This window comes from Bos grunniens, chromosome 4 (assembly GCF_055505025.1).
Source record: "Bos grunniens cultivar Pamir isolate PY7600 chromosome 4, Bosgru_T2T1.0, whole genome shotgun sequence".
NCBI lineage: Eukaryota > Metazoa > Chordata > Mammalia > Artiodactyla > Bovidae > Bos > Bos grunniens.
In genome coordinates this window covers 51,300,574-51,318,359 of record NC_141168.1, presented here as the reverse complement: position 1 = coordinate 51,318,359, position 17,786 = coordinate 51,300,574, and the positions used below count along the sequence as shown (strand labels likewise).

Below are 17,786 nucleotides of genomic sequence, written 5' to 3'. Positions count from 1 at the left end.
TAATATATTTTTTCCATCTTAGTGCCTATAGAAGCTAGAAATACGCTGTTTTGCTGTTAGCTGACAGATCAAATATTTTGTTGACCGAGACAATGATTAGATCGAGAATCCAGGTCAAACCATAACAGATACTAATAATAGTAGTAAATTGCTCCCAGCCCCAACACTATGTGGAACCTAGAGGAATAAAGCAGACATTATGAATATAAACATTTATCAACATCTCCAAATGATTATTTTCGTCTTAATAACTTGCTTGAAATCACTGTCATCTGATGGCGTTGTTTAAAGAACAACTCAAACGTTTTCTTCTAACACAGCTTTTTTTTAAAAATTTCAACTCTCGAGTTTTAATTTTCACCTATCAGATCCTTTTCCTAAAGAAATTTGAGGGCAAGTTAAAATTATATCCTGTCTTACCAGGCCCTTATTTATATATGCAACAGAGAAACTTTCCCAGGTTCAATTGATTGGGGCGCAGGCAGAAGGCATCTGGGTGCAGCCCCCATTCAGTGGGCAGCAGCTGATTTCAGGGATGCACCATAGTCTCTGGGGAGGCCAATCAGAGCCCAGTCTTTTCTCAAATTTTTTTCCTTGGGGGAAGTGAGGGGAAAAAATTGAAAAGCAAGAAAGAGATTAAGGAAGTCGTTGCCAGATTCCTAGGGGGCCCTTACCACCCCCCCAAGTTCTGAACCCCATCAGCCTGCATTCACCAGTTTTACAGATCTTATAAACACCCTCCGGAAATTCAACTAAATCATATAAATAAGTCTTTCTTCAAGCTGCACAGAATTGAGGACTTTAAAGCTAATTCAAGGGTTTTACAAGCCTAACAAATACAGTTGTAAAAATGCCACTGGAATGATACCACATTTTACAAAATGAGATTGATCTATGCACTGTAAAAGTCAACTATCTTGAAGGCACAGCTCTCAGGCAAGAGAGCACAGCCCAGGACAGGCTTTTCATGTCCTGTCTGGGGAAGGCCAGGCCTGCGACTGTGGTGAACGCAATTCAGATAATTTCTGGACCTGAGGAGACAACTGTTTCTGGTTCTGGAGCACAGTGGGTGGCAGGTTCCCCCAAAGTCCCAGAAAAGGCAGGAAAAGGGGATATCCCAGGACAGTGCCCTTTGGACAAGTGGCCCAGAAACCAATCACATTCGTTATTGCCACCACCTTGGGCCAGCAGAGCTGCCCTCTCTGCTGGGTTGAGCCAGGCACCCTGGGTCACGAGCATCTCTGAAATGAGGGCAGAGATTCCACATCTGGACCTGTCTCATCTCTGCCACCCACCCCGGAGCACGAGAGGGGAGCAGGTCCTAGGGCTGGCTTTGGAACTCAGTCTCACAGCTATTCCTCTGTAGATTCCTTTCTCGTTGAAACCAGTGGTTTCCAGCCTCTGCGTTCCTGGGTTCAGAGGCACCCAGAGTGGGGCTCACAGCTTGTGTGTGTGTGTGTGTGTGTGTGTGTGTGTGTGTCTGTGTGTGCGTGCGCTTTGAGGCCAGGCAATAGCTGGCCATTGTAAGGAGGCCTCTGGAGATGCAAAGGAGACATGTTGTACGTGGGAGTAGGGGGCCGGCAGGGGAAGAGACTAGCCTGATCCTAGTCCTGGTTGGCTCGAGGTGAGCCTTTCCCTTTGGTGGTGAGGCCCAGGCCCTTGGTGGGAGTGGGGAAAGAGAGAAGGAGATGATGCACCGATTCCTAAGGCATAGGAGAGAAGAACTGGGGCGAAGGCCTGGTTTCTCAGATCCCTTCTCCATCTCGGTAACCCGCACCCACGGGGAGAGGAGTGCAGGGGGAGGGGCAAACTCAGGGCCCTGCCGGTAGGGCAGGCCCGCCGGAGTAGAGCCATCCTTGTCACCGCCCCTCCCGGCGCGGGGCTGTCAGGTTTCCTGTTTGGAGAGAAAAACCAGCAAAATCCAACAAGGCAAAAGGGAAGGAGCAAAGAGCGGGCCTGTTGGGGCCTTTGCGGCCGCCGGGACACCAATGCCCCTACCACGGGCCGATCCGCAAGCCCCTGCCCGGGCTGTGCCCGCCGCCAGCGTTGGGGGAGAGAGCCGGGCGGGTTGGTTGTGCGCGCCCATTAATCTGCCGGGCGGGCGGGCGGCGGGCGGGCGGGCGGACTGGGGGCTGTTTGTAACTTTGCTGCCTCGGTCGCCGCGGTCCCCGGGGAGCGGGCTCCGGCGTTCGCTCCCATTGGCCGCCGCCGCGTCAGCTGGTGCGATTTGCTGCTGTCGCTTTTGGCGTTCGGCCATCCAGAAACAAACCAGTTCGATGACTACTAATAGTTATAGCCAGATGTACTAATACACAACAAATCACAGTCCTGCAGAGGGGCGCGCAAATGAGTTCCTATTTTGTGAATCCCACTTTCCCCGGGAGCCTGCCCAGCGGCCAGGACTCCTTCTTGGGCCAGCTGCCCCTCTATCCGGCCGGCTATGACGCGCTAAGGCCCTTCCCGGCCTCGTACGGGGCGTCGAGCCTCCCGGACAAGACGTACACCTCACCTTGTTTCTACCAACAGTCCAACTCGGTCCTGGCCTGCAACCGGGCATCCTACGAGTACGGGGCCTCATGTTTCTATTCTGATAAGGACCTCAGTGGCGCCTCGCCCTCGGGCAGTGGCAAACAGAGGGGCCCCGGGGACTACCTGCACTTTTCTCCCGAGCAGCAGTACAAACCCGACAGCAGCAGCGTGCCGGGCAAAGCCCTCCATGACGAAGGCACCGACCGGAAGTACACGAGCCCTGTTTACCCCTGGATGCAGCGGATGAACTCCTGCGCGGGTAAGGTGTTTCCCTGCAGCCCCTCAAAGAGTGTGGAGGGAGACGGGGAAGGAGGCAGGGAAAGAAGGAAGGAAGGAGGAGACAGTAGAAAGAGGACATAGAAAGAAGGGAGGAAAGAATGAACAAAGTTTCTTTGGTTTTTAAAAAAAGAGTTTTTTTTTTTTTTTTTTTAAATAAAAAAACCCAACCCATTCCCAATGGGACAATCAGGCTGTGAAAGAGTGAAGGCAGGGCCCAAGTGCCCATGTAAGGTGACACCTTAGGGGAGCGTGGGTGGGGGGGTCACTCCACGCTGTGTGAAACCCAGTGACAGGGGCAATCTGAAGAGAGAGCAAGGCTGGATGGGAGAGTGCGCCTGCCCACCCTGCACCCTGGTAATACCCTGCTCAGTCCCCTAGTCCTGATGGCCTTCTGCACCCGTCCTGAGAACGCCTCTTTCCCTCACTGTCTCCTCACCTTTCTGCCCTTCAGAAACCCATCTAGAAAGAGGCCCTCATTTGGCCCCTTGCAGTGTCTCCCCAAAGCCTTGGAGGGCCACATCCCCGGCCTCAGGATTTTTCCGCTCTCTCCTCCCTCCCCTCCTCCCCCCTCCACTCAACTGCTCACTCACAGCCAACTTCTGCCTCCTTCTGAGGCCCTGCCTGAGTCTCACACACCCAACTTGGGGGGAGCCCCCAACCCATGGGTCTTTTTGGCATCAGAATAGATAGCCCATCACAGCCCTACATTCTAGAAGCCCCAGATGGCCCATATCTCCATCTCTTTGCCCCTGATTTCCAAAACTCCACAGGGAATTCTTGGAGAAGGAAGGAGCCTAATGCGGATTTTAAAACTTACAGTCTTTTGCTTTAAAATTCATTTGTGTTTTCAAGAGCTCTGCTTTTCTCAGAAGGGCCATACAATGGGAAGGCATTTGCGAAGATCTAAGAGGGCTGACCATTTAAAATTTTCCAAAAAGTATATTGTGTCCTGAAGTGCTGACCACAGTAATAACTCCACAGAGGTCAGTGTGTGAATTCGGAGTGTGTACCCTACTCACAGGGTTCCATACCCATCATTTCCAGACACACACACTGTACCCTCACAAAACAGGCTCAGGTGCCCGGATTTAAGAATGCTGTTCTATTCTTTTTTCTTGTAATATTTTTACTGACCAGATTTTGCAAAAACAATCATTTCCCACCCTAAGTCGTTTTAGGTGGAAAATATCTCGCTTGGTATGAAATAATCTTCTCCTATCCAGTCCGCTTTCGGCCCCAGACATAGTGGGAGAGGCGGGTGGTTTCCAGCCCCGAGGCCAGAGCGTGGGGCTCAGGGCTGACTGGTCAGGGTGCCTGGATCCTGGCTTACTGGCGTCCGGCCATTTCTGCCCGCAGGTGCTGTGTATGGGAGTCACGGGCGCCGAGGCCGCCAGACCTACACGCGCTACCAGACGCTGGAGCTGGAGAAGGAGTTCCACTTCAACCGCTACCTGACGCGGCGCCGCCGCATCGAAATAGCCAACGCGCTCTGCCTCACCGAGCGCCAGATCAAGATCTGGTTCCAGAACCGCCGCATGAAGTGGAAAAAGGAAAATAAACTCATCAATTCCACACAACCCAGCGGGGAGGACGCTGAGGCAAAGGCAGGCGAATAGACGCCTGGGCAGGACCAGGCCCGCGCCGCAACCTCCCTTGGCTTTGCCCCCTTGCCTTCGCCTGCTCCCCAACTTTCTTCCCGCCTGCTCTCACCCGGGGGGCTTTCGAAGCTTCAGGGGAGCCCGGCGCTTTGCAAACGCCTGAGCATTTATTTCTTACAAGGAAAAAAAAAAAAAAAATCCCACACAGCCAATCCCAGCGGTAGAACGAGGCGCACTGCACACACAGTCCCGATCTCCCAGGCTGCCCAAGCCGGATCCGGATCTCCGGGCCCGCCCCGAATCCGTCCCGGGCTCTTGTTGTTAGCGCCTCTGCACGTCCCTGAGCTCGGGTCGCAGGGTTGCTGGAGAGGAAAGAACCCGGGGACCGAGCCCGTTTTGGTGTCTGGGCGTTTCCGCCTCAGTTCCTCGCCAAGTCCCAGAGATCTTGATCACTAAATCAACCCCGACCACTGGGAAGAGGGGGCCTAAAGTCTGGGGCCCCAGCTCTGCCGTGGCCTTCCAGGCCGTCCCCAGACAGGAAGACGCGCGAGGAACAAAGGGAGACGGAGAGAGCCTTGTGTCTCGGCCCTGCGCGCAACCGTCCGTGGAAAAGAAACAGCCTCAGCCCAGCCGAGCCAACCTGGGCACGGATGGAACTTCACAGCCCTGGAAGCGACTGGGCTCCCCGAAGGCTCTGAGCTCCGGATTCCGTCTCCCCACCTCCGATAGCGCCGGCGCTGCCACCACAGCAGCTTTCAGAACCTAAGGAGACGGCCCAGAGCCATGGGAGCAGCGAGAGTCCTGTTTTTCAAATGTGCCAGAGGTGCCTGAGATGCTTGGCCTCCATCGGGGAGACTCCCCTGCCTCGCCTTTAGGCTATATTTGTGATTTACTTTCGTCTTTCAGAACCCAGAAAGATAACCACGGAGGTACTAGGCACTGCCACAAAATGCTTTCATTAGCGCCCTCATTTTACTCCTGGAGGTCTAAGCAAGACCCTAATAATTTGACCCACGTATCCCCAGCCCCAAACAGCTTCTGTGGCTGTGAGGAGCCTGGGCCCACTCTCTGGGTTCACGGAGAACCCTTCGACTTGGGGCCGGGTTGGCTGGAGGAAAGGGACTGGGTGGTGAAGATTCTCCAAGCTGGATACTCAAAGCAAATCAAATAGCAAACTAATGACAGGAGAACCATATTTACACGCAAGAAAAATCGACTCTGGTTATAAAAGTGTATGGAATTTGACCTCGCCTCGGAGAAACACTACACAAAAGCTATCTTTAATAGACGCCTGTCATTTAAGAGCGGCAGGGACACTGCCCCTCACGCGCTCGAAAAAACAGAGCCATAATTGTAACTGCTGCTGCGGGTAGGATTTATTTCTCCAATTGGCTAAATGGCCTCCCCCCCTTCCCCGAAGGTGATATCTGTGTTTTCAAATTTCAGAGCTGTCGGCACGATGGGCAGAACCGACCCCAATCTCGCCACAAAAATAAGAGGGGCTACACAGCGGGGAAATAAAGTTGTTGTAAATAAAATTCAAGTCACCATCTTCCCCCAGTCCTCTGCATCCTCGCCGGGCACGCGATCGGCAGCTGACGGCCTCACAATTGGTACATCCTAATGGAACTGCGAGGGAAATGCAATAATTTTGCCATAATGGGCTGTAACCTCAATTCGACCCCGGCCCTCGCAGCCCCGGGTCGGAAGCGGAGCGATGCGCTCTGCCTCCAGCGGGTGGCGCTCGAGTCCGACTGAACGACGGCGGCGGGCGGCGGGCACGCGCCTGGGGCGCGCGCGCCACCCCTCTCGCCTCCACCCAACTCCCCCATTAGTGCACGAGTTTACCTCTAGAGGTCATCAGGCAGGATTTACGACTGGACAACAAAAGCACGTGATTCGAAGTCGTACCCCATATTTGGGTGCCTACGTAGGAGGGAACCAAGTACATGTCCCAGTCATTTCCATAATTCATCATAAATTGTGCAAGGGTGCTATAGACGCACAAACGACCGCGAGCCACAAATCAAGCACACATATCAAAAAACAAATGAGCTCTTATTTTGTAAACTCATTTTGCGGTCGCTATCCAAATGGCCCGGACTACCAGTTGCATAATTATGGAGATCATAGTTCCGTGAGCGAGCAATTCAGGGACTCGGCGAGCATGCACTCCGGCAGGTACGGCTACGGCTACAATGGCATGGATCTCAGCGTCGGCCGCTCGGGCTCCGGCCACTTTGGCTCCGGGGAGCGCGCCCGCAGCTACGCGGCCGGCGCCAGCGCGGCGCCCGCCGAGCCCAGGTACAGCCAGCCGGCCACGTCCACGCACTCGCCTCCGCCCGACCCGCTACCCTGCTCCGCCGTGGCCCCTTCGCCCGGCAGCGACAGCCACCACGGCGGGAAAAACTCCCTGGGCAACTCCAGCGGCGCCTCGGCCAACGCCGGCAGCACCCACATCAGCAGCAGAGAGGGGGTTGGCACGGCGTCCGGAGCCGAGGAGGACGCCCCCGCCAGCAGCGAGCAGGCGAGCGCGCAGAGCGAGCCGAGCCCGGCGCCGCCCGCCCAACCCCAGATCTACCCCTGGATGCGCAAGCTGCACATAAGTCATGGTAAAGCCAGCCTTTTCCTAAATCCAGCCGCGGGGGTGCGACTCTCGGTCCCCCTCCCATCTCCTTTACCGCCCTCTCTCTCCCGGTCTCTCTCCTGGTTTCCCCTCTCCCAACCCGGTGGAGCCTCTCCCCGCCGTTCTCCTTCCCCTGCCTTCCTTCTTCCTCCTTCTCTTTGAAGCGCTGGGCGCTCACGAATTGGGGGTTGGGGGGAGAGGGGCCGTTGGCCAGGCAAGTTTAGACGTTGAAAGAGGGGGAAAAGGAAAAACAAAAACATATCGAACCCCAGCGCCTCAGAACGCACTGACGGGTCAGGCCAGTCAAGCAGGGAGCAGAGGGGTAGAGGATGGCAGTAGGAGCCGTGAATCGGGCTTGTCAGGGCGGATAATTTATGAGGAGGGCTACGCTGGGGAAACAGCGTTACTAATTAGAGTCCCCGAAAAGGGGCTTGGTGGGGGGGATCATCGAGGCGAGAGCTGGCGAGATGCTGAAATTTGGGCGCAGGAGGAAGAGCAAGAAAGGAAAGGGAAGAAGAAGGGGGGTGGGAAAAAAAAAAAAGGCAGGCGCCCCAAGCGTGCAGGCTGGAACAGGAGGCGCCTCGCGGGGCTGGAACTTTGAGGGTGACCTGGAGGCCACTTGGGCGCTCAGAAAAGGGCCTTGCTTTGGTGGGTGTCTGAGTGTCAGGCAGCCTGAGAGGGCTGTGCCCTGCCTCGGGACGCCAGAGGCAGGTCCAAAGGGCAGGAGAGGGACGGGGGAAAGCCGGGTGATCCTCCGGGGAGCGGCTTCAACCTCGGGTGGGCCGATTGTTCCCAGAGTCCAAACCGTATTGTTTTCTCTCTAGGAAGGAAGAGGGAAGGAAATTCGGGAGGGGTGGGTGGGCGGGCGAGGAGGGAGGACTTGTTGAGCATTTTTCCCCTGTTCCCTGTCCAGGACCCTGGCAGTTCCAGCTGGCAGACTTTTTGGTAGCCAGAGGCTGAGGAGTGGGTGGCTAAACCCCTGACTTTTCTGTTGCAGACAACATAGGCGGCCCGGAAGGCAAAAGGGCCCGAACGGCCTACACGCGCTACCAGACCCTGGAGCTGGAGAAGGAGTTCCACTTCAACCGCTACCTGACCCGCCGAAGAAGGATTGAAATAGCACATGCTCTTTGCCTCTCGGAGAGACAAATTAAAATCTGGTTCCAAAACCGGAGAATGAAGTGGAAAAAAGATAATAAGCTGAAAAGCATGAGCATGGCGGCGGCGGGAGGGGCCTTCCGCCCCTGAGTATTTGAGCGTTTAAAGTACTGAGCAGTATTAGCGGATCCCGCGTAGTGTCAGTACTAAGGTGACTTTCTGAAATTCCCTTGTGTTCCTTCTGTGAAGAAGCCCTGTTCTCGTTGCTCTAATTCATCTTTTAATCATGAGCCTGTTTATTGCCATTATAGCGCCTGTATAAGTAGATATGCTTTCTGTTCATCTCTTTGTCCTGAATGGCTTTGTCTTGAAAAAAAAAAAAAATAGATGTTTTAACTTATTTATATGAAGCAAGCTGTGTTACTTGAAGTAACTATAACAAAAAAGAAAAGAGAAAAAAACACACAAAAAGTCCCCTTCGACCTCGTTTAGTGCCAATGTTGTGTGTCGCACTCGTTGTTTAACTGTGCATGTGAGTGGAAGTGTCCCTGTCTCAATAGCTCCAAGCTGTTAAAGATATTTTTATTCAAACTACCTATATTCCTTGTGTAATTAATGCTGTTGTAGAGGTGACTTGATGAGACACAACTTAACTTGTTCGACGTGTAGTGACTAGTGACTCTGTGACGAAAACTGTGACTCTGAGCGGTGTGTCCCTGCGTGCCTTTGTAGGACCCTTTGCACGAACTCTGGAAGTGGCTCTTATAAGCGCAGCTTCAGTGATGTATGTTTTTGTGAACAAAGTTACAAATATTGTCCAAGTCTGGCTGTTTAAGCAAACTGTGATCAGCTTTTTTTTTTTTTTGGTATTTGTTTTTAAGGAAAAAAATACTGACTGGAAACAAAAAATAAACTTTCTATTGTAAGTTCTCTTGGTCTGGTTTGTGCCAAATAGCAAGCGGCTCTTTCTGCTCTTCTGTCTGTTTGATGCGGGGAGGCAGTGAGTCTGTGGCTACCTGAGCAGCCTGCTTGTGCAAGAAGGACCTCAAATCAGCAGCCTGACCCGCGGCCTCCCTAGCTCTGACCCAGCAGAGTTCAGGGCAGGAGGTAGAAAAGCCTTAGGTGCTTGCAAAGCCTGAGTTTAACCTGCCCATTTCTGAGGAAACCAAGTTAACCGGCTGGGTACAAAAAAAAAGAAAAGAAAAAGGAGAAAAAACCCAGGGCTTTGTTAGCGGCCCTCAGGGGCCCACACAGTTGCTGCCTCTCTCTGAAGGCCATCCTAGGCCTCCACTTGCTGAAAAGGCTGCTGTGTCAAGTTGTGGCCCTTTACCCCTAAACCACCCAGGCACCCTTTCCCACTCCTCACCCTCCTGAACCCAGTTGGCTTCTTTTGCTACAATTAATTTGCTACAAATGGAAGGTACTTACCCCATCCTAGCTTGAGTGGGAAACTCCTCAGAGCAGCTAAAGCAGCAACTAGAGATTTGCACATTTACCGACTGCTTACACTGATGCCGTCTTTCCTTTTAAAAGTTATAAAACAGTAAACTTTATAAGCCTCAGTTCCGGCTATATGACATTTGGGTGCCAAATGAATAGGGTTTTGTCTATGAATTAGATCGTAAAATCATCCATAGCACAGACAGATCGGCTCACTGGCTATAAAACGTCACGTGGGGCCATTAAAGTAAGTTTTATGGTTTTGGGGAGTTGACATCCAACATTATATACCACATAACATATAATCTCACTGACGCTGGACTCCATTTGACTCTTTTGCAGGCTACGTGTGCCGCCTGGTCATTCAAATTGTCAATTTTAGGTCCAGAAGTGTCCACACCACAAGTTCTCAAAACTCTCTGAAAAATGGCTACCTCCGAGTTAAGGTAAGCTCTTCCCCTGAGCGCTTTCAAGTTTATTTGTACTCTGAAAACTTTCTTTCTCCATCTTTCTTTCTCTCTCTGGTTCAGTTAACTCTGGGGTTGCCTCAGAATTCCGAAGGGGAGAGCAGACTTTCCCTCGGCTCAAATGAGAAGAGCCAGGAGCTAGCTTCGGAGGCACCACGGTGCAAGGCGCCTGTGGCCGCGCCGCATCCCCAGGCCTAACTTTAATTGCTGCACCAGCGCGGATGTTAATGACTTCCGCTGCTCTCGCCGGCGTGCAAAAAGATGATTTTTGTGTGTGAGTGGGCCTGCATGTGGAGACTGGGCAGAGTCGCCCCCATCCCGGGACTGGCGGGCCGGGCTCTACGGGGTCTGCGGAGCCCTGGGTGGGGGCTGGGAGACCCGGGGGGGCGCGGGCCGCGGGCGCCGAGGCCGCGCTGCGCCCGGGCGCGCTGGGGAGTTTGAAAGAAAAGGCCGAGCAGGGCCGAGGAGGACTCTGGCGGGATTCCTTACGGGGCTGTGGCAATACGTCTTCGCGGGCCGGGGTCATTTGGCAGCATTGAATCGAGGCGACGGCCTTCAGGGCCGAGTCGCAGGCCGGCTCGGTAGAGCCCGAGCGTGGCAGGGGCCGGGGGCGGGGGCACACCTCCAGGCTGGGCCCCAGGGTTGCCAGGCCGAGTCCAGGCCGCGGGCACCCGCGGGACCCTGGGGACCACAGGTCCCCACCTGAGGGGAGGGCTCAGTATCTCCCCGCCCCCGCCCCCCCCCCCCCCCCCGCAACCCGGGATGAGGCCCTGAACCTTGTTTGCCTGCACGTTCTTTTTATTTCGGTGAGATTGTTCTCACCCGCCTGTGAGTCTGAAGCAATAAACTTTATGGCCGGATTTAACTTTAGTCTTTGAATCCCCAGTCTAAATGAAAGGAGTTACAGAGCTTTCTTTTCTTCCGCCGTGCCTTTCTTCGCCCTCTCTTCTTTCCTTTTCCTCTCCTCCTCTGCAGAATTAAACCATCCAGGCACGGGACCCTCAAAAGGCAACTTAGCCATCTCCCTAGATAACACTTAAGATTAGAGAAATTTATTCCCCCTCAATATACAGGCAAACTCTCTGTTGCAAACTGTGCCCTGAAGTTTGGGGGGAAATCGAAGTGTCTTCAAGGCCCAACTTAAAAGCCCCTAGAGCCATTAGGTTGTTTTTCCTCACACATCATAAAGGGTACTTTAGGGGAGAAATTGGTCGTTTGTCAGTAGGAGACTTCCGCCTTTCTTTTGTTAGCTGCTCTTTCTGTTTGATCCCAGGAAATTTACATAATCTATGGTTTCCAAAACAGTTCCCAATATTGCACCAATGGGTGAGATAAATTTTTCCTGGGTACAGTTGCAGCTTGGTCTCAGCCACCCTTTCTGGACCCAACCCCCTACATTCTTCAGTGGCAAAGACATGACTGGGGACCCTGTGGCCTGTCTTGGGTCCTTTCTCTGAATGGGTACCCACAAGGGATTTAGCAGATTTTCCCCATCCTGGATGAAGAACTAAGCCAAATCCCCCAGTCCAGAAATGAAACAGAAATTGGGATCTTCTGTCTCCAAATGCTTTTCTCCTTAGGGAAATTTTCTGCAAGTGCTGACTGTAAAGTCCTTCAAGTGGAAACATTTAATGTGTAATTTGGAATTTCCACAAATTTTATTGTGCAGAGGCCACTTTCACTCAACCTAAGTCCAACAGATGTCCCCAAACTCAGAGGTCCAGAAAGCAAAACCTCAGAAGTTTTTTGAAAAATTGAAACCCTCCCACAGGTCCCACTCCTTTTGAGTAGTGGGAAGGCGAATCTCTGAAGTCCTTTCGTGTAATCTATTAAAGTGAGCATTGATAGTTAAGCACTTAGGAAGATGGGTCTGTATCTTAGAACCAGGATATTAACTTTATTTGGGTTGTCTTTTATTATATTATGTGTTTGTGAGAATTCTGGTGTCTTTGTTCTGCTGCTGTGAGTTTCAGGTTCTTTAATGGAAAACACTGGGTTAAGGTTTTACTTTGGTTACTCATTTGGTGATCCTGCATGAGTGATTTCTTGGTGACTAAAACTAGTGGCAGAAAAAAGAGGGATAGTGCTCCTGACAGGTTCATTTAGGTAACTTGCCTGGAGAAGTGTTCATACCACTTTCGTGATCACATCCCACCCTGGGGTGTGGGAATGGGCAGAAAGGCTCTGGACCAGTATCACACAATATGGGGGAATCTTTCCCATGCATTAAAAAAATATATGGGCTATAAATATTGTCAGCTTGCTTAATTCTGTCTATTGTAATTATCATAAAACTTTAGAGTTTAAGAGAGCAGGCCAACGCACATGGGGTTAAACGACTTTAAAAAATATAGCATCCAGTCAGACCTATGTGAGCGGTATTGGAGGAATTTTTTTTCTTCCTATTTTCATAGGAAGCATCATAAAGAGGATGGCTGGTTATCTGCTTGTTTTGTAGATAAAGTTGTTTTTTTCTTGTGCATTCTTTTGGGGTTGTTTTTGCAGAGGAACTTACCTAAGAAAAAAAATCTCTGTCACACTGAGGGCTTTATGAAGACATCTAGCCTCAGCCCATCGGCTGCAGTGTCTGTCTGTGATCCTAGCCTTGTAAAAGGAGAAGGCATCCGAAATGTGCCGGGGCCCATTTGTTTCTACAGGCTGAAGAGACAATATTTCCTGAAGTATAAATATAATAGGAAGCTTCTGGTCACACTTACTTAGGGGTTTGTTAGGGTTTCCATGGTCTAATTTCACAACATTATGCCAAGATTCCTCCCCCTCCCCAACTCTTTCCCCCTGCTTCATTGTTGGCGTTCTGAGAGAACAACACAGAAATTTCTACTAGAAACGGAATCATGTTCAGTTGTTGAGATGTGAAGAGTATTATATCCAAACAATTAATGAGGGAGAGCAAATTACATCCTAAAAGATAGGCTATTAAAGAGGAAAACAATTCTTTTAGCTTAAAAGGTGCCCTTCAAAGCCTCTCTCCCACCTTCACTCTGGAGTCTGTCTGAGGTTTGCCCACCATGGAGAGTGCAGAACATTGTGGGCGCCATACCTTTGGCTTCTAAGGCAGAACGTTTTTCAAGACAATGACAAAACTATACACGGGGCTTCCAGACTGGGCTGAGGGGGTCTGCCTAGGCTCCCACCCACATAGGAGAGGGGAGCCACAGTCCTAGCCATTCGAAACCCCAGGACTGGAAGGTCTGCCTAGGTCTGTTTTATTTGGTGTTTTTCCTGCAAAGAAAGCTGCCTTTCCCCCACCAGTTCCCCTCCCCACAAACCAGTCTTTTCAATAATAATATTTGTTATGAAGGTTATTGGGTAATTATTGCGATTTTGTGAAGCAGCCCTTGCTGGAGGTGAAGTCTGTCATCGCCTAACAAATGACGCCCGTGCAGTTCACTGCCGGGTTAAGTAAATGCAGAGAAGATAAATCTGCACACCCTAGGAATCGCCAGCAGAGCACGCTTTAGTACAAGTTCACAGTCAACTCTCCTGCCTGGGCCAGCTCTCCCAACAATTAGGGCTGCGTCTTTATTTTTAAATAAAGGAAAAGTCTCCAGCTTCCATTGCCTGTTTTCTCCCCATCTTCTTTTTTCTTTCACTTTTTGCGAGGGTCCCCTCGAAAAAGTCTTCTGCTCCAAATTTTCCTAGTAAATGAAATGATGAGTGATTTTAAAATAATCTCATTCCTATTTAAGTGATGACAAAAGGAGGCAGGAGGCTGATTCGACAGGAAATACAGTTAAAAACACACAAAAATATCCAATTCGCTCTCTTATTCCAAAAGGCAGTGGCAGAAGCAGGGCGTCCCTGGGCTCCTCCGGTTGTGGGGGCGCTTCCCCTTGAAAGAAGAGGCATAGATTTGTGTATCTTTGTGGTTGTAACAGCAGGTCAAAAAGTTGAGGGTCAAAAGTTTACATTGTGCAGCACTCTTAGTCATCTGTCCAGACAGAGTTTGATGTCAATGTTAGAGCTGCGATCTTGACTATCAGCACAAAAGATAAAATGGCTCGGAGTGACGCGTGTATCACGGTATGGACTCCAGGTGAACCCTAGTGGTTGAATGACCTCAATTACGAAGGAAAGGATAGAAAATTCCTCTTTTCAAGAGTAATACGTGCTGTTTTTCATCTTGAATTATCACTCCCATTCTAAGGGAATAGCAGCAGGTAAATAGGCATAGATTATTGAAACACCAACACTTAGATGCTGGAGAATCCAGGAATCTGTGGGTTTGTCTCAAAACAAAAAAGCTGAAAACTCAGTGGACCTTTAAAAAAATTATGTAGGAAGTTGCCAATGTTCCATCATACCTTCAGAGGGAAAAGAATGGAGAAGGAAACTTCCTCTCTTTGAAAACTGTCATGTTGATGGGCTAATTTTTTTTCCTTTTTAGTACCTATAATGATCCCTAAAAAGTGTGTGAAAACAAGGGCAAACACAGGCACTGATTACAAAATGTATCCTTTGCCATTTTCAAGCACAGAATGCTTTTTTTCTGAAACTTCCACTCACTAAATGCTAAGGGAAGGGGAGAAAGGAAGTGGAAACCCTCTACCTCCCCACCAATGAGAAAATGCTTATTGGTACCAGGAAAATATTCCTGTCGTCAAACGTTTTTCTTTATGCTTATTGTCAACCCTACACTGAACGGAAGAGAAATGCTACACTTTATGGGTGAATAAACTGTAAATAATATGCCATTTGGAAGGTGGAATCCACAAATGCCAGATCGCTTCATGAGACCACTGTGACAGACTTCTGTTCTCCAGAAAATACTCCTTAAAAATACATTTGGAGTAAAAGCTAAGGAGGGGGAAGCAAGCTAAGGAGGGAGGGCGGGAGAATAGGAAAGAAAGGGAATAGTGTGCGAGGGAAGCCAACTGGAACCATGCCTCGTGTGTGCGTTGCAGCTGGAGAGCTAAACAATATTTTATTTTTCATGCACCTATATTAACCTTAAGTGCTGGTGCCATTAGCATCTATTTTCTGGGGGACATGGTTTCCTTTTCTATGTATTGATCTTCAAGTAATCTATGAAGGGAAACAGAAGAGAAAGATGAAATTTTTTTCCCTAGGTTTTTCTTTTAACTTTGGAGATAAGCTAATTCAACTACTCAGAATATAGATCTTTGCAGGGACATTTAAGATCATCCCACTATAATCTGGTTGATTGGATTTGCTGGTGCCAGGTAACTTCAGTGGTATAAAGCAAATATTTCCCAAACACTGCCTTCCTGGAAGTAGTCAGATTGTTTCCACTGTGCAATGTGTAAAGTTTTCACTCTGGCCAAGAGCTTGAAGCCAAATGGGGGTGTGCCAGATGAGAACAGAGGAAAGGGAACAACTGTGGTGGCTGCTGTTACAGCAGCGAACACTTCACCACATCTGGGCCAGTGAGATGAAGAAAGCAGAAACCCCCTGTATTCCTCACAAAGACAGTTATGTGTCTCTTAGAGAAAACCTTGTTATTGGTTAAAAACGTTCCACACCTTAGGAACATGTCAGCTTCAAAAAATCACAGACACCTCTTAGCTAGTTTTTCAAGTCAAAGAAAAGGTACCTGCAGAACTTACCACATTTAGAGTGCTTACTTTTTTAAATTTGGACGATTTTAATCTTTAGGCCTCTGGCACAACCCTGCTTAAAATTGATATCTAATCCAAATATGAGTTTCATATGCCTTACGCCTGGGTTGTGTTCATTAGTATAAACTACTGTTAAGGAAATTACCCCCAAAACAATTGATTATCAAATGGCTGATAAAGTATTGCTTCTCCAAAATCCTATCGAGTATAGGTGGGGGGTGGGGGGAGCCCTCAAATGCCACCATCAGGCATTCTGAAATTCAGTACTCCTGAACGCTCCAGAGACGTGCTTCAGATAGCGAACAGTCAGTCTGAGGGACTCTAGCTCTAGAGAACAAAGGACAAATACAGTCAATACATTCCATAACGTTTACATTTCCTTTGCTTCCTCCCCACCCCCGCTCCCGCCTTGATTTTCCCTGAGAAGGAGTGACCTGGGCAAAGCACCCTGCTCTCTAAAAGGCACTGTATAGACCTTTTAGAAGCGCAAAGTCCAAGGCCGAGGTGAACTTCAGGTCAGCGCGTCTAACAAATATGAAAATGTCGGCTGGTGAAGGGCGCGCCTTGTGATTTAACAAAGACTGTCAATGTGTAAGATTAATAAGAAACAAAATGCACACGGTGTCACTGTTCGGTCACTTTGAAACTTGGGACAGGGTTGCATTCAAGAGGGAAGGCTGTTCCAAATATATTCAAAATAATTCAAATCAAATTCAAACTAAGCAGCAAAACACTGACTCCCTCTCACCCTCCCTTCTCCCTGGGACTCCCTTTGCTTTCCTTCTCCATTTGGGATTTGAGGACATGATGAAAAGTTATTTCACTTAATGGGATTTTAAGAAAGCTTTCGTTAGGAATATATGTTATCCTTGCACATGGAAATGAGGAACTATGCTTACCAGTTTCCCAAGAAAAGGATAACGCTTTCACCGTGCTTGGGACTGGAGCCAGTTGGTGTGCGAAGATTAGTATGCTCCCACTCGGCTTGATTTCAGGGCATCCCATCTTTTTCTGGGCAAGATTCTGCTGGTAAACTTCAGTTTATTTATTAATTGAGTTAGTTTCTTCCTGGCTTTATGTTGGTGTCTTGAATCTCATGTGAAAGCAAGAGATTTTTCTGTTTGTTTGTTTTTTCAAAAGATTATTTCATTCAGTGGAATGATGCTATGGCTTGCAAAGAGAGATTGTGGAAGGATCAAAAAAGGTACTGAGATTGTTTATTACAGCCATAAATCTTGCAGTAAAATGTCAAAATGTCGGTGTGCGAGATAACACTTGGTGGTCCTGGCTCCGTTTGTGTTTATGATAGGAACCACAGAGACAAGTTACAGGCCTTGGGGGGATTCTGTGTAAGCCCATCTTCCTAAAGGAATAGAGCCACACAAACACAGGCACAGTTAACTCGTTTAGGTTAACCATATACAAAACAGTGCCTGAGCCTCCTTAATACTTTTAAATAGAAACTGGGTAGAAGGTTCTGAGGCTAAACAACATGAATTTTGTGTTTTAGTATCTGTAAATAATATTGAACAGACATGGTTAAACCCTAGTCTGATGACACGAGGAGGGAGTCAACATTTCCTTGTCAGGTTTTTTCTTCCCTGAAGCTTAGTGAGCAGTTTTGCTAATTACTTTATGTATGTATATATTATTCATGTTATATAGTATACATATGTATATATTATTTTTCCTTGCAGTCCAGAGATATTGGTTTAGGCAGTTCTATCACAGGCTAGATATTTCCCTTGAGTCTAAAGAGGATGTCTCAAGATTACACTCAGTGTTGATTTCTGTCTGTGGCTTAGGTTTCACTTGTAAAAATTTTTTAGGATGCCCATGTCGATGGACAACTCTCTTCAAATGTGGAAAACCCCTTTGTACCACTTCAGGATGACTGCAGCTAGAAAGCTAACATGGTCCCCTTTTAAACCTCTTTCCCTAAGTTAGTTTAAAGATTAGTCCCATATAATAGGCTTTATGTGGCTAGGCATTAAAGACTATCCATCAAATGGATATATTCCAGCATTTAGTAACTCATATGAGTAACCCATATAAATGAAAATAGAATTGAGATTCCTTTTTAAGTGTCTCCAGGCTTAGGCTGTAACTTTCCTTGTCTGCGTTCCAGACTGTTGTGAGAAGGCTGTTT

General features: G+C 49.1%; 3 protein-coding genes and 1 long non-coding RNA gene across 5 annotated transcripts in view; 3 read left to right on the top strand and 1 right to left on the bottom strand.

The window, feature by feature from the left end:
- Nucleotides 1–1,981: 1,981 nt before the first annotated feature.
- On the top strand, nt 1,982–5,961 carry HOXA6 (homeobox A6). Its single transcript, XM_086396370.1, has 2 exons — nt 1,982–2,788; nt 4,165–5,961. Exons 1-2 carry the CDS (start codon nt 2,347–2,349, stop codon nt 4,422–4,424), a joined length of 702 nt encoding a protein of 233 aa, XP_086252496.1. The 5' UTR covers nt 1,982–2,346; the 3' UTR covers nt 4,425–5,961.
- On the top strand, nt 4,165–10,016 carry HOXA5 (homeobox A5). Of its 2 annotated transcripts, XR_015162463.1 has the most exons (3): nt 5,974–7,018; nt 8,030–8,341; nt 9,913–10,016. XR_015162463.1 is itself a non-coding variant. In XM_086396364.1 (2 exons), exons 1-2 carry the CDS (start codon nt 6,124–6,126, stop codon nt 8,278–8,280), a joined length of 1,146 nt encoding a protein of 381 aa, XP_086252490.1. In that variant the 5' UTR covers nt 4,165–6,123; the 3' UTR covers nt 8,281–9,060. The 2 variants fall into 2 exon arrangements, 1 of the variants encoding a protein (XP_086252490.1); XM_086396364.1 differs by lacking the exon at nt 9,913–10,016 and having other exon boundaries at nt 4,165–7,018; nt 8,030–9,060.
- LOC147374120 (uncharacterized) lies at nt 7,526–10,144 on the bottom strand. Its single transcript, XR_015162469.1, has 3 exons — nt 10,005–10,144; nt 9,559–9,653; nt 7,526–7,852 (listed from the first exon to the last, which is right to left on the bottom strand). It is a non-coding gene; the product is annotated as an uncharacterized LOC147374120 (long non-coding RNA).
- The window catches only part of HOXA3 (homeobox A3), a 32,446-nt gene continuing 24,572 nt past the window's right edge, over nt 9,913–17,786 (top strand). Inside the window, exon 1 of the mRNA XM_086396356.1 lies at nt 9,913–10,016. The gene's annotated coding sequence lies outside the window, so the exon portion shown is untranslated. The remainder of the gene's footprint in view (nt 10,017–17,786) is intronic.